Genomic DNA, 15,567 nt, shown 5'->3' on the forward strand with positions numbered 1-15,567 from the left:
TTAGGTGTAGAATGAGGATGAGGGTGGGAATGACGTGCGTGTTGAGAGAGAGATTACCCCAGAGCTAGCTCTCACTCGTTAGACCTATCTTCGAACCGTTGACGTTGTCTCTAGTTGAAGAGAAGGAGTAAGACATCTATCTTTTACTCCAGGTCTGAAAGCACCATCGTGTGAATCAAATTCTGGGGTTTGTAAATGAAAACCGGAAGCATTAGGGTCTGTCCAAGACAAACCTCCAGAGGACTCATCATCTTTCGTAAAACCTCGTTCCTTGACTCCATTTCTGAACTGTAGCTCCCGTAACTTTTCTTCTTGCTCCCTACAAGCTTCGAGCCTCTCAGCTTCTTCTTTTCGCTGAAAAAAATCCCTGTACTGAGCTGCCACACTTTCACTTTTTTGAAGGTTTAATTCATGTTTTTGGACCTTTTCCCGCCACTGAGCAGTATCGCTCCCAGCAGCACGACGAAGACGCGAGGTAGATTCATGCAAATCCTTGAGACCTACCTCGCCAAATTGACCTTTCAAGACGTCCTCTGAAAGCCAGGGGGGCCTTTCAATCCATTCACACTTTTGCAACTGTATCATCTTTTTTGTAGCATGCCGTCGGATTATTCCAAAAGTGAATTCTTTCTTATTCTCGTCGAAGGGATTGAACTTGTTAAAGGCGTCTAAGAAGTCTGTAATCCCTTCATATACATGTGTCTTAATAAAAACAATATTCCATTTTTTGCATCGTTGCTGTTCATTACACCATACGCCACCAGCAACCCAGTCGAATAGGGCATCAGCCTTAGGGCTCCAATGTGGGTAAGGCATAGTGAACAGTCAGGAGACGTCTTTTTGGTCTTAATGCAGTGAAGAAAGTACCGAAGTGTAAATCGTGTCGAATCCGGGTTCTAAGTGTTGCGTAAATAGTATCAAATGCCAGATATTGTTATGTATGTAGAATGTGTATATAGAATGTGTATCCCGAGTGTGTACATCGAATTTAACAAAAGGAAAAGAAAGCAGAATGGAAATTTAAACCTATTTGAGCACATTTGCTGGGGCATAATGACTTTCTGGAACATTCATTTGCAAGATCATATTCGCGATCTTTCTGAGTATTTCGTATGAGTGTTCGTTGAGTTTTCGGTCGAATGTATGAGTATGAACTGAAATTGTGGTAAATATATGAATATACCTCAGTTAATGACGACATATATGAGTGTGCAAGAACCTGTTGACGAGAGGTATGAGTGTCGACTAAAACACTGATAAATTGTATGAATAAAACTCAAATTGTTGATGATTTGTATGACTGTCTACCAAAGTGTTGGTAAGAGGCTTGAGTATCCACTGGAACACCGATAAACTGTGTAAGATATCATCAAACCGTTGATAAAATAAATGAGTGTGTGTAGAGTTAATAACAAAATATAAAATTTCCCCCAAGCGCTCTTGATATTTGTGGGTGTACACCAAATCACTAATTACACTTATGACATTGTATTGGATCACCATCGGTCTCTTCGAAATCCTCTCGGTAAGGATTAACTCGGAAAGATTGATGTTAACTCACCACCACTTCTCACATAAAACTCTCAAGGGATCTATACCAGGAAGATTTCGAACATAAGAAACCATGGAATCAGTCATTGTGGGCGGTCCACAAATATAAACTATCGTTTGTGATTTCTCCGCCATTGTTCCTAGCGCAAGATCGATGTCGAGGTTTGACATTCTTCGATGATGGGATTCCATGTTTGACTTTGCGTTTGTCTTCAAAAGCTTGATAGTATCGTGGGAGGAGCCGGTGGCAAAAAGCTGAAGATCCCATTCCTCCCTCTTTTTAAAAATTTCCTGCAAACGATCGAGAAACAAAATCGCTTCTTCCGTGTCTCCTTCTTTTCGCTCGTTTTCTGCTGGAATTGAAACCGGTACCTTGGTACTGTAGAGAAATTTAACTTCAAGATTGTCGCAACTCTCTTCCTCGACATTTCCTTCGATTTCATCATCTACTTCTTTTCCTTCCACCTTCTTCCCTTCTCCTCTCCTTTCATTATCTCCCAGTTCTGCATGAATACAAGAGATCATACTCATCAAAGGATTGATGCCCATTCCACCCGCTATAAAAACCACCCTATTTCCATTTTCTACCCTCTTCTTTTGACAGCCTTCGCTCTCCTTCTTAACGGACAAACAAGGAGGCCAGGTAAATGACCCTCCAATTCTAACGGCCACTTCTTTTCCAAGAATTTCTGATGAAGGCTGGAACAACCAGGCTACCTGCTCACTTATTTTGCCCCCAGAATTTAATTTCAAAATGGGCTTCTGAATTGCTAACTCGATACCTCTTTTTTTCTCCTCTTTCAAGTCATCAATTGAAGGAGAGAATTGAGAAATAGGACTATTTACAATGCTAAAACCACCAGGTCTCTGTATTCCAGGGAGAAAGAGATCGACCCATTGTCCAGGTTTCCAGGTGAGGTGTTTGGGTGAGGAGTTAGATGCGAGGTGAAGAGGTGAAAGATAAAATAGACGAGTGGTGGAGTTTATACTTGTCACTTGTGTGAGAATGAAGTTATGAAGGGACTAGAGGGATGATTAATCGACTATTAAAACTGTTCTGTCTGTTTGTGGAAGGGGGGGGGGGGGGGGGCGACAATATTTAATGAGAACAGCTTGAAGAGAATAAAGATAATCTGGAACATATGGAAAGTTATATACTTACTTCGTCCCTTGGTTCTGTCGCCGTCCGTTCTATGTGGCTAAGATATTGCTTTGTGTCTTTTTCATCTTTTCCCCAACCATCTGTTGTTATTCGCTCTTTTGCCATCCCTTCTCGATTAATGTCCTCTCCCATCTTTTCTTTCTCCTTCAACTGAGAACCAAGGCTGTTCTCTCCCAGACTCGTGACCCTGGACCGCGAAGCAACACCCCGAAGGAAATCCAGTCCAATGTTCAGTCGCGGCTGTACTATGGATTCTGATAACCTTGTCGATATTCTTCGTGCGCGCCGGAATAGATGATAACGAACAATTGGATTCATTTATTCGAAAAGATCACTAGAGGCTCGGAAGAATTCAAGATTGTACAATGGTAACGGCTGTGACAGTGGGGAAGCATGATGAGATGAAGTCGAGGTAAGGTACATGGCTTAGTAAGCATATCAGATTCTGGAGTCATCGATACAACTATGTAATATGATTACAAGACGTATGTTCTGCATTTCATTTTGCTTAAAACAGTCACATGTGCTTTGCTTCTTTTTGAAGATTTCTCAACCTAATGCGTACCAAAAGATGTGATTTATAACGACGATATCAATATCAAGAACTTGTTCGACAATTGTGGCTGAATTAACCTTCAGGCCTAGGTAACCTTGGAAGGTTAACTTGCTTGTGGCTAACCTTAACCTTAATCTCAACCTCAACCTCAACCTCAACTTCAACCTCAACCTCTCTACCTCCTCTTTCTAATCGACTGTAAAACGCATGAAATCATTTATTAATACTCCCGTTGATAGCATACACTCAGCATTTCGCAACGACAGAGGAAAATTCTTAAACACCTGCCTCAATAGGTTTCGTTGTCGTTGGTTGCGGATTGTCTAGGTTTTACACACTGAGGTTCAAATACAAGATTATTTTATATCATTCCAGTGATGAATCTGATACTGGCATGAAGTTGAGAGTCTCGGAAGATAAGAAGGGGAAGGTAGAGCTAGAAAAGGGAGGTGGATGCGTTCAAGAGGATCTGTTTTGGGGTTTCTGATAATGGAAGAGGAGTCAAGAATGTAGGTTTAGTAAATGAGGGAAGAGTAGTCGATATGGAGGTTTATTATTGGGAACTGGCGACATTAAGAGGAGTAGAAACTTCGGTCTGGTCAATATCTCGAAGGTGAATTAGGGAGAGGAAGCTTTCGATGGGCTCTGATCATACTTAAAAGGATCTTTTTCCTGAATCAAAGGAATGAACTTTATAGAGTGATGTACTGATACAATGCAAATCGGAACTTATACATGTTCTAGTTTCCAGCTTGATCTTCGAATGTCGCACCTCTATCAAATGAGAATACAATAAATCAGATTAAACAATGTCTGTGCAATCACACCCCTTTTGAAAAAAAGCATAAGGCGTACGAATCATATCCCCCTGATAGTGAGTGAAACAACGTTTGTGCATCTCTTAATCTGATCTAATGATTGTTTTCCGCTTATTATTGCATTCCGGCTAGTCGGTATCAATTGAATCATAGGATTTGACATTGGCTTTTGTTTTTCTTCTAGAAGCAAGTGTTAATCCAATCAATATATTCTCAATATTCTGAAAAAGAAATAGTGATTTCGAGGGCAGATGCTGAAAAATGGTACATCAGACAGCATTCAAAATGATTCGCGACGAGAGTTGTCTTCCTCATGGTCCATCAATATCAAAAAGTAGTGAATCACTCTCAAATCTCAATTCATTCGTTTGTTCATGTCAATATTAACATTACGGCACATTCATAACCCCGACCCAACGTCAAAACCCTTATAAACAACCACAGTGTCAGGAATCTTCCCCCGACCATCGGTGTTAGAATCAACTTCTCCATCAGACCAAAAATACAAAACAACACCAGAGACCACAAAATGACATACGCCGCCAAAGTCATAGCAATCCCCGAACTCCTCGAACAGATCCTCTTCCACGTTCCTCTCCCCGATCTCATGATCCGCATCCAGAGCGTGAACAGGTACTTCTACATCATGATAACCACCTCTCCTCTCCTCCAACATAAGTTGTTCTACTCCTCAACCCGCAACCCGTTTTTATACAATCATTCCAATACCATCATCCCCAATCCTCTCTTCTACCCTTCATTTCACGCCTACGTCTCTTCTTCTCGAAAAGTATGGATCACGTCTCCGGAGCTCCGACCATTAGAGCTTGCTGAATTGGGTGTTGGAAGAAGGGGTATGCTACGAAGGGGATTCAGGTGGTCAGATGCGAGCTGGAAAAATATGTTAGTGAGTGTACCACCGGTCAAGGAATTAACGATCCATTCAAAGGTTGGACAATGGGTCTTAAGAAGCGAGACTGGAGTTCGGATGGGGATGTTGGATTGGGAATTGCTTAGGGATGTGTGGGGGAGTCTGGATGTGCAAGGAGAGGTGGGCGTTTTGAGATGTGGAGATGCGGAGAGGTAAAGGCAGGCGCTTTGAGGGCTTTCAGGGGGTAGGGGGTTACGTACTGTCCTGGAAGGAACGTTCTTGAAAGGCCCGTTTGATATTCACGTGCTTTGGGAAAGGGAAATGGTCAAGTTGTTAATGGAGCGATGTGAAAGAGCAAGTCTTCAGTGAGATAAATATGTTTTTGGACTTAATGAGATAATGTAGTACGATGCCTTGAAAAAGAAAGTTCGATAAGTAATACTTGCACTCGATATACAATCAATGCGAACATAGTATTGTCTGCTGGCAGGTGACAATTGACAGCTGACATAAAGTGACGGGTATGAAAGGAATCATGATGCTTTTCCGGATTCCGAGAAAGATTAATGATTCATGTAAGATAGTGTGACATTGACAATCCATATTTGTTCGTGAACAACTTGTTAAGACTGTCACCACCAATAACATACACTGTCCAATGATATGCCGTTGTGAGACCTTGTTTCTCGTAGTATCAGGTGATAGCTTGCATGATATTTTCTTTTGTGAACACCACCTCGGCGCCTCCCGTTGGTGTACCACCTCAACTTAAGTAACACCACATCGGGCATACCGATATCAATTCGTTTTTAGGAAACATAAAACAAAGATTGTTATAAAAAAAATGCAACTAAAAAGATAATACCGAGGTCAAAGAATAAACCGAGAATTATGTTTCAGTCCGTATGTTCCACTGCTACGTTACCATTCTATTATTAAACTCTCGATCTGCATGATGTAGGTATCTTACATACTCTAGCATCCAGAGAGAGAGAGAGTAGTTTCCCCACGGATTCACATAAAGTACAGAGTCGTTGTGGCTTCCTTCGAAGAGCTTGGGTCGTTTCTTACACAGAGCTCGTATTCTGGGGTTCGTATTTGAAGAAAGGACGATGGCTTGGCGCTGCATATGTAATCGAATACGATGGATCGTGCTTGCCGTACTGTAACATCATAACGACCTCGGAGGTTCTTTCTTTTTCTTGCCTTGAGTGTGATTGTTTTGTGTATTTAATCCAAGGTCGTCCGTTCGATGAAAGCACTTCAATCATCATTGTTTCATCAACTTATCATCATCCACTTCATATCAACATCTCATCAATTCTCAACCAATATGCACTTCTCAAAACTTCTTGTCTTCTCCGCTGGAGCCATTACTGCAGGTCTGGCGGATCCGTTCATGGTTCCTACTCCATGGTATGTCCAAAAGATCAGTATTGGAAACATTAGACACGGTACCGGCGGCTTGTAAGTTCTTTTCCCCAGGGCCTCCACCCTCATATGCTAACCTGAGAAAATAGTTGGTCATTCAACTTGATTGACACACCCACTCCAGCTCCTCAAGGTCTCAATGTAACGTGCAGTTATAATAGTCCAACTACTTATATATTCGCACTCGATGGTGCTCCAGTCGATGCACCCTGCAGTGGTGATCCCAATGTAACTTTCAGTCTATATCCTGATGGCGATCATTTTACATTCAATATCACGCATTTGTATGGAAATTGCGGGACGTAAGTGTTGGCCTGGTCTTTAAACTGCTGAGCCGTAGACTAACAATTTCTTGCAGTGAGGATAGCCCAACTCCAGTGAGCAAACACATTTTCCCCCACATAATGGCTGAGAAACTATCACTGACTTTTGACTTTTTAGTGCAACGACAATGGAACTTGGAAGTTCAGCCGGGATGATGTGAGAGGACAGGAATCTGATGTTCAGAATAACTTTGGACAATCTGGAAGTTTCACCAGGGACTCGATTTCAATGTATCCAATTCGGGCGATACCCAGCTATAAATGCGAATTCTGTTGATATTGTTTAGGACAGGATTACCAAGGGCAATGAAATGCCTAGTGCATCAAGGAAGTAAGTAAAATAGAAGGATTGCATCGGGTTTAAAAATGGAGTATCTTAGCATTGGCGAAGAAAAATAGGAATTAATAGAACTTATAACCAACAATCAAGCTGCTCTCTTCCATTTGAGTGCTTTGAGATGTGAGTAGCCGGAACACCTTGTTCAGAAGGTATACTCTACTAGCGATGAAGAGTTGAATCAAACAGAGCCCAGAGCCCGATACCACTGAGATAGTAGTATATTGACATTAGATTCTAGTGATGGCATATAACAACACACTGTGTTAAAAAATGGCTTCGTCATATCGATTATGCCTATCCACCGCCAAACTAAACAAAAGCTTCTTGAAAACCCGCAGCCCAACTTAGCTTGTGAAATGATGGTGAGATGGCGTTCTCATAACCAAAATCAGTCGAATACTACGACACATCCATATCGAATTGATCATGATACCCATTCGAAACTCCACCACAACCATCACAAGGGAGAGATATTCCATATGAACACTTTCCGCAATCCTTGCAGTGCCAGTCTCTCCAGTCGTTACATTCATCACAAACGGAACAATGGACAGTATTGGTAAATTCCTCCCATCCACCAGAGCAGAAGGAGAAATAATACCCACCGTCCTCAACAAATGCTTTTTTGAACAACTTTGTCCGAATGGGTTTTCTCTCTGCTTCAGTTCTTGCCTTGAGCCACTCTTCACCGAGCTGTTGTATTTCTGGATCAGAACCATCGTGGAATACTGTTCCTTGAGGCGCATCGTAATATTTCTTTTCATCGACTCCCATAATGTTACTTCGTAATTCTTCTTGTGTAAATGCAGAATCGAGATCCAGATCAGGCCCTTGTGCTTTCATCCAACTCGCAAAACAATTTGTAGCGCGAAGTCTAGATTCTCCGAAGAAGTGGGCGAATTTGTTTAGATAATTGGCACACGAGGCACATTTGCAGTTTGGACCACAACTAAAAGAATTCTTGGAGCATTCGCATCTACCATTTTTGCAACCAGTCTTACATGAACAGGAGAATGATTCGGAGATACCGCGTTGTTTGAGCTGTGAAAATATTAGCAGGTTCTCAGATGTTACGGAAAGAGTCGCATCCTCACTTCTGTCACCCTTCTGTTTTTCTTCGAATCTTCGTGTTCCGAGCCTGAACACTCATCATCACTCTCCTCCCGATTGTTATAATCGCCAACAGCGCGGTCCGCTTCGGAAATAGAGATGGGGTCCGGTTCCAAGTCTGATTCAGACGGAGTTTTTGCCAGAAGTCCCATCTTCTCATGCTCTAAATCTACCACATGAGCTATCTCGGGATGAGAAACATATGCTTGAACGAGAATGGTACGAAGCTGCGATTCGTTTAGATCGTGAACCAGCTTGTTTGCTCTGAATAAGGCAGCCATAGATGCTTGTGGATTTAATTCCATGTCGTTGGCGGTCCTAGCAATTTCAGTAGATCCTTCTATTAATGGTACTTCTTCCTCTGCCTTTCTTTTTTCAAGTGAAGCCATTTGAAATGTAATCCTAGCAGATGTATAGCAAAGTTCTTCGACGCAGGAGAATTATCACGAAGATTGTAGACGATTTTCAAGTACTTTCTAGAGAAGACGCGTCTCGCATTTGTGAGGACACGCGAAAGCACGAGGATTTCCCGGTGCACAAAATCGTGATGACTAAGCGTGACCTTACCCCTCCCTCTCGAAAGCGAAAAGGGGGGGTTCCTTATTTATCGTCCTCGCATCGATTAAAGAGCCTTCGAAGCGATATTCTTGACGTTATTATCCACGGATGTGTATGATCTTAAAGGTAAATTCGAGACTTGCTCATTTGTCAACGAGTAGCTCTCCTGTTGATTTTGGTGAGACGATAGGAAAGGCAGGGTAGAAAATGCTTCCAGTTTCTGATCTATCACATTCCTATCCTTCGTCTCACGCGTTCACGCGAGACGCGTTAAGTAACTACTTTTCTTATGCCACGAATATATCAGTATCTCCTTTCAATCTCTTCTGTCTTCTATAATCGTTATTATCCCTATTGTATGTTGTTCCCATTGCATATCAAATCTTTACAGTTGTGGACATGGTATCCAGTCGATCAAAGGCCGGTGCACCTCGGCCTCCCAAGAGACGACAGGCTCGGTTCACTACAACCAGTGCCAAAACTCTTCAAGATTTGTTGCGGAACTTCAAGCCTTCGCAATTACGGACAGTTATTGACGAGGCATTGAATAACGGCAATGTTACCAAATTCATACGCGATATTCATGCTCGATTGTCACGAGAACTACCGATTGAAGACCATTGCCAGCCATTAGTTGCCGGCGGAGTGCCAATTAATGATGAAGTCGTTGAGAGTATCGAGAAATCCCCAGTCAAATTGAGGCAGTGTGCTCTTGTCTCAGCACCAGAGGACCTGTCTGTGACTGCCACTAATGGCAACCTACCCACTCCGAGAAGTTCTCGGGAACCCAAGGAGGTACGATGACCTGTCTTCAATCCCACGAGGGATCCTCAACTGACAACATCTTACTAGATACCAATGACTCCAGAGCCTTGGATGACCCCCGAGCCACAATCCAACGCTCAACCATCTCCTCTTCCAGAAGCCGAACAATATATTCCTCCACCAGTTCGATTTACAACCTGTAATTGCCGGTCTGGATGCATTTCCACCCGCTGCAAATGTTTCAAATTCGGACGAGGCTGCTCGCCCTCTCTTTCCTCTAGTTGTAAATGCGAATCTTGCGCCAATATGCTCAATGACCTATCTGTCTTTTTCGGATCCCCAAAATCCTCCGGTTCCCCTGTTGCAGCTAGTCCCGACTTTCTCAAATGGATTCGAAAAGAGTCGAGAAATGGAAGATTCGATTTGATCCATCAGGATACAATAGAAGAATTAAGAAGCATGTTGATGGGAGTGGAATATGGTGACATGTCATCTCCACCCCAATTTCCCGCTTTTTCAGGAAAACTCAGAGGCATCGGAAAAGCATAGATGAGGTCTGATATCACGGACGAAGAGAGAGAAGATGTGAAGAAAGAGTTATTTAAAGAAGCTTTCGGAGTTGCAGGACCAAAAGATACGAAGAATGATTATTGGTGTTTCTGCAAGGATGAATGGAAACAGACTATTTTGTGGGAATATTGTACGAAATGTGATGAGTGTAGAGATACGAGGGAGCGGCATTGTGAGGAATGTGGAAATAGAAATATTGGGAAGTGGTGTGAGTGTCAAAAGGGTGCTAAACGAAAGAGATTACATCAAGGAGCTACTTGCGCCGTTGTTATTCCTCAATGATGCGTGGAATTTTGTTGTAGGACGGGAACGTAGCCTTAGGAAAGTAGAAGATTAGAAAAGGAAGGGTGTGCATTAATACAGCTAGAATCTGGAACTAAACGCCTTTGATGATCTGGAGAATTTGCTTGTTGCTCTGTTGTTGAGACTCAGAGTCGGTGGTAAATAGACTGTTTATGGGTATCTCAAGGATATAGAAGCTCAGGTGTTTGGTACTGATAGAGAGGTAATTACACCAGAAGTGTATCATTATTATTTAGCTCTTAAATGAACATAATCTTCGTTTATATCCCTTGTTTGCCGTGAGCTCGTCTATCCGGATCCTCTCCCTCCCCACGAAACAAAGATTCTTAAAGCTATATGCATGTCGAATATTCCATCCACTTTCGCAGTGCCTGAACTTCCATAGACAAAATCAAATATCATGAGTCACAGTTCTGTAAACTTAGAAGCGTGCTCTTCACCTGGTTGACATTTTGATTGAGAGGCACATCGTCAGTAGGCGTCTCTTCATCGACAAAAGTACTACGCATATGCCCCTTCATATTTCGTCGACCTCCTTGCTCTTTCTTTCCTACATTGCACTTTTCTTACTAGACCACCGCATTCATTGCAAACGAATGTGAACTTCAACTAAACAAAACTCAAACGTCTTTAAACCTCATACCATATACCATATCGTCTTCCGGGAACAAAAGAATCCGTCAAAACTCTATTGCCAGGAAACACCAATTCGGTTGTGGGTTGTCGCTACTATTCAATTCAACATTTATATAGACCTTTTGCATATCAATTAAGTCAGTTGTTGAAAGTGTTAGGTAAAGTCTGACCATCGAGGCTTGGAGGTTTGTATAATGTTTACACGCAGGTATGAATTACCGCTCATCCCCCCCCCCAGAGAAGATCATTCTTCCAACCGAATCACAATCTACATTGCGAGATCAAAGATTTGAAAGTTCCATCTTCGATAGCTTTGACGATTTAGAGTGTTTGTCGCGTGCTTTATGAACCTTAAAACGTCGCTATGGAGAGAAGATGGGAGAAAGAACCGCCCGCTAGGTCGAGCTGGCCTGGTTCAATTCCAATCCGATATTATTTGTTGGCTGCCACATCATAATGAAATATAAGAGCCATTCACTGACCAGGTAAGACACAAAGACCTTTCGTTTATCGTCGTTGCCGTTGATAGCAAAGCATTTCCGTTGTCGAAAACTGGATCAATCAATCCGAGCACCGAGCATGAGACCCCACAGCCCGAACCTTTCCCGGAACTATTTTGATTTGCGGAAAACATTGATATACTTAAAGAAGCTCACGCTGTCCAACAACAACAAAGAAAAGTCTTCGTGGCTCAGTTGGTTAGAGCGTTGGTCTCATATTCCTATATGAGGTGGTTGTCAACAACCACTTTAGCCATCCAAAGGTCGAGAGTTCGAGTCTCTCCGAGGACAGTTCATTTTTGCTTGTGAGCACCATTTTACCTGCTTTTCGGAGAATTGAAATAAATGAATCTTGTTTGTGAGCTCACTCACTCACACAATCTGTTTTGTTGGCTGCGTTTAGGGTTGGATATATTTTCGATTGGTGCTGAGGAAAAAAATTTGAACACAATTTTTGGGGGCGTTTGTTTGCCTCCCTTATTTTCCATCTTTTGACATCCTCGTTCGTCAGTCAAGAAGACTCTTGCAACAACATCAATCACATCACTCACACCCGTCACTCACTCCAATGACGGCAGACAGAACAAATACACCTAAACAAATGCCGTGATCAATAATAGTTGGGTAGGTAAGTCATGTCTACCAGTCTACAGGTTTCAACCTTATAGACACAGCCCCAAAGTTCACGCACAGCATGAATACCATACATACCTACTTATTACTCTACCTTGATATTGCGAGTTTGAGATTAATTCCAAAATCTGGGTCACAATAAAGATTGGTGAATCGTGAATTTTTATTTTTTTTCGTTTGTGTCAGAAGGGGAGATCCTACAGTTTAAGCGTCAGGGTTGCGACGATAGTTGTGATGAACGAAAATGTACGAGCACGGCATGGTAGGTTTGTCATAAAGTAACGGTAAGGTTAGGGAAGAAAGAGGATCAATGAACACATCCCAAATGCTTGATTGGGGATATGAATTCTTATTTTCCGGTGGGTGTTTAGATTCGACATTGATAGTCAGTCATATCTAGTTACTCTAGCTAGCATTGATTCAAAGAGAATGATGATGATGGTGATGATGATGATGAATTTCATTTACCCCTATTTTTTTTATTTTGAGTGGTGAGCACTGAGAACACGAAAAAGCCTTTCTTTCGTCAATCGGTAACATCGTGTAACGGGTTTGATATTACGATAATCTATCTGCTTACTGTACATCGTAAAGTACGATGTAGCTAGCATCTCAACCAAAAAGTACAGAGTGGGTTATGGATGTCGCTGGTGGTGCCAGTGGGTTTCTTAATTAGAGATGAAACGTCTCCCCCGCGGGTCGGAAATGGATGAAATGATTGGATTGAGAAAGAGAATGGGAAAGGGCAAGGGCAAGGGCAAGGGAGAGAGGGAACCAGGAATCAGGAATCAGGAATCAGGAGAAGTTGTGTTGGGAAAGGGAAAGATCGAATCAAGATCGGCTTGCTATAAATATCTGAATACGGTCTGATTTGTGAGGTGTCAAGTTTAGATGTTCCATATCTTCTGATTCACTTGTGATGTAGTGTATTGAATCTCTGAGGCTTAGAGTTTAGTACATCGTAGTATATATAGTATATACATATCAAACACGAAGCTCATTTGTGGAAAGGACGAGCGCGAGCAGACTATCAGGGACACTCCAGAGTCCCGATGGATAGAATAGGACCTTTCTAGGCGTTTGGCCTTGGAGTTTGAGGTTAGATTGTACCTCTTGAGCTGCGCCCCTTTCTCGTCTGAATGTTTGCCGCGTAACGCTTTCAGAAGGGGTAGTTGGTAGACCGAATTTGGGTGGTGATCATGAGACCAGTAATGAACTGAATTTATAAGGGATTTCGTATTAGGTAGTATTCCAAGCAAAATCCATTGATTTTTTCTCGTTCTAGTCAATACGAGAAGATATGGATGCTAAAAGTATTGAACCTATTTATGGAAAAGAAATGTAATGATCTGTTAAGTGGAACCTTAAAAGGAAAACACAGTACTACGAATAAGATATTAAGGGTTGAGCGATTTATAATTATAATTATTATAGTTAAGTATAATAATATTCATCACCTCATCATAACATGTAATATTAATCAAGTTCAAATAAAAATAAAAATAGTAAAAATAACAAAAATAATTAAACTGAATTAAAGAGTATTGAATAATTCAGCTTAATTATCTCCTATAGAAAAATATATATTATCAAAATTATTAATAATCTAATTAGTTGTTTTAAAAATATTATCATTAATAACAATCTCATTCTTTAAATTAAGTATTAGATTATTCTCTATATTATTTAATATATATTATATATAATCATCTTTTTCTTTAACTATATATAATAATCTTATATTTATATAAATAAATATTAAATTATTTATTAATTTAATTATAAGATAATTTCGAAGTTTAATTTGAATAAAATAATAATATTATAGATAAAATATAAATGAGAGTTAGAATTAGAAATATAAAAGAAATTTTAAGTATATTAAGCGAAATAATTAATTCTAATTAATTAAGTTGATTGTTTAATTCTTTTAATTATTAAGATATATAAAACCTTTTATTTCATTTCTTTATAATAACATTTTTTTAATACTTATCTCAAAATGATTCAGGATTAGCTCTACTTTTATTTATCCTATTAATTTAATTAATCAACTGATTACATGAATAATCTTGACGTAATATTTCATAAGCCTTAAAACACCGTTATATTACGGAATTATATAATCATCACTCATATTATATAATCTGCCCATCCCTAATGTCAAGCTCAAAGTCTTTGTTGGATTCGTAGAAGATCTCTAGAACGATTGGCGAAGATTTCTATAAAGTCGTCGTACAAGATATTTTTAGTCCTTCCGATGGGGGTAATTTAGATGCCGATTAAGGTTTCAGGGGCAGCGAATCATGAAGATTGATAGGGTAACCCAGAGGATGGTCGACACGAGATGTGGCTTGAGGAATGGGATGGATGAAAAAGAAAGTGTTTATCAAAATGTGAGGGTTTGAAAATTGGTCGATGGAGGGGGGTTCATTGGCCTCGAGAGAAGCATCATCGTTGGTTCACCTATTGTAAATGGATATGAGTGGTGTCGGTACCTATTCTTGTAGTGGTAGTAGTAGTAGTAGTAGTTGTTGTTGTTGTTGTTGTTGTTGTTGTTGTTGTTAGATGTTCTTAGGTAGATGGAATGATATTCTCCTATTCTCCTATCCTATCGCCCTCCACATTATACATATGTATGATATGATAAGAATTACATTCATTTCCGTCCTCTCTTGAATCTCTTCCCATCTCTCTTTTCAAGCTTCTCATACATACCTACACTCAATGATAAACTAATAACCATTTCATAATTTACATATTCATATTCATACTCATATCATTCATTCCCTCCCTGCCTCCCTCACTTCTGCTCTCATCTCATGATAGGAGACTTGTACCATCCAACCGACCCAATCATTCAATTAAGGATTAATTAATCAATTAGTTAACTTAATCAAATCGATTGCCTAATACTTTCACCCCCGTGCCTCCATACCTCCTACCAATTTTGATCTTGAATTGAATAGGAAGAAAGGAAAGGAGAGGAAAGGAAAGGAAAGGAACGGAACGGTTGATTTATTATTGTCCATTCTTTACTCCTCGTCAATTCATCCATCCATTCGACCATCCATTCAATCACACCACAATCCATTCAATCCTACATTCTCTTCGTTCCAGAACATCAAAGGCTGACCTAGCTACGGTACAGCTAAGGGGGGAAAATACCCGACAACCAGTCACCAACCACACTCTTTTCCATATCAATTCGAGGAAACTTCACCGTGAGCCATTCACAAAGCTTCTTCGTACACATTCGTTCAACCACCTTACTGGAAAAGATTCCATCAAAAGCATCCCGTCCCTTGGTGGTGCATATGCAATACATATAGCTACTGCAATACAATATACTACTACATCTCCCCACTCTTCCCAACCTCTTCATCCAAGCTATTCCCCGACCTTGATAACAACACGTCGAAGATACAAGGATCTAGGGG

The 15,567-nt window shown here is 40.7% G+C and overlaps 6 protein-coding genes across 6 annotated transcripts; 3 read left to right on the forward strand and 3 right to left on the reverse strand.

Moving 5' to 3' along the window:
* Positions 1–84: 84 nt before the first annotated feature.
* On the reverse strand, positions 85–816 carry EAF01_003688 (uncharacterized protein; the record flags this gene model as incomplete). The annotated part of the gene is made up of 1 exon (XM_038911942.1): positions 85–816. The coding sequence occupies one exon, from the start codon at positions 814–816 to the stop codon at positions 85–87; it is 732 nt and encodes a 243-aa protein (XP_038773177.1).
* Positions 817–1,367: 551 nt separating this feature from the next.
* On the reverse strand, positions 1,368–3,062 carry EAF01_003689 (uncharacterized protein). Its single transcript, XM_038911943.1, has 2 exons — positions 2,714–3,062; positions 1,368–2,574 (listed from the first exon to the last, which is right to left on the reverse strand). The coding sequence occupies exons 1-2, from the start codon at positions 3,029–3,031 to the stop codon at positions 1,558–1,560; spliced, it is 1,335 nt and encodes a 444-aa protein (XP_038773178.1). The 5' UTR covers positions 3,032–3,062; the 3' UTR covers positions 1,368–1,557.
* A 1,554-nt stretch (positions 3,063–4,616) lies between these two features.
* EAF01_003690 (uncharacterized protein) lies at positions 4,617–5,174 on the forward strand (the record flags this gene model as incomplete). Its single annotated transcript, XM_038911944.1, has 1 exon — positions 4,617–5,174. The coding sequence occupies one exon, from the start codon at positions 4,617–4,619 to the stop codon at positions 5,172–5,174; it is 558 nt and encodes a 185-aa protein (XP_038773179.1).
* A 1,117-nt stretch (positions 5,175–6,291) lies between these two features.
* Positions 6,292–6,989, forward strand: EAF01_003691 (uncharacterized protein; the record flags this gene model as incomplete). The annotated part of the gene is made up of 4 exons (XM_038911945.1): positions 6,292–6,425; positions 6,479–6,691; positions 6,748–6,766; positions 6,831–6,989. 4 exons carry the CDS (start codon positions 6,292–6,294, stop codon positions 6,987–6,989), a joined length of 525 nt encoding a protein of 174 aa, XP_038773180.1.
* A 462-nt stretch (positions 6,990–7,451) lies between these two features.
* On the reverse strand, positions 7,452–8,551 carry EAF01_003692 (uncharacterized protein; the record flags this gene model as incomplete). Its single annotated transcript, XM_038911946.1, has 2 exons — positions 7,452–8,093; positions 8,147–8,551. 2 exons carry the CDS (start codon positions 8,549–8,551, stop codon positions 7,452–7,454), a joined length of 1,047 nt encoding a protein of 348 aa, XP_038773181.1.
* A 568-nt stretch (positions 8,552–9,119) lies between these two features.
* EAF01_003693 (uncharacterized protein) lies at positions 9,120–10,034 on the forward strand (the record flags this gene model as incomplete). The annotated part of the gene is made up of 2 exons (XM_038911947.1): positions 9,120–9,515; positions 9,573–10,034. 2 exons carry the CDS (start codon positions 9,120–9,122, stop codon positions 10,032–10,034), a joined length of 858 nt encoding a protein of 285 aa, XP_038773182.1.
* Between the last annotated feature and the right edge of the window lie 5,533 nt (positions 10,035–15,567).

This window comes from Botrytis porri (genome assembly GCF_014898465.1).
Source record: "Botrytis porri strain MUCL 3234 chromosome Unknown BPOR_004, whole genome shotgun sequence".
Taxonomy (NCBI): Eukaryota; Fungi; Ascomycota; class Leotiomycetes; order Helotiales; family Sclerotiniaceae; genus Botrytis; species Botrytis porri.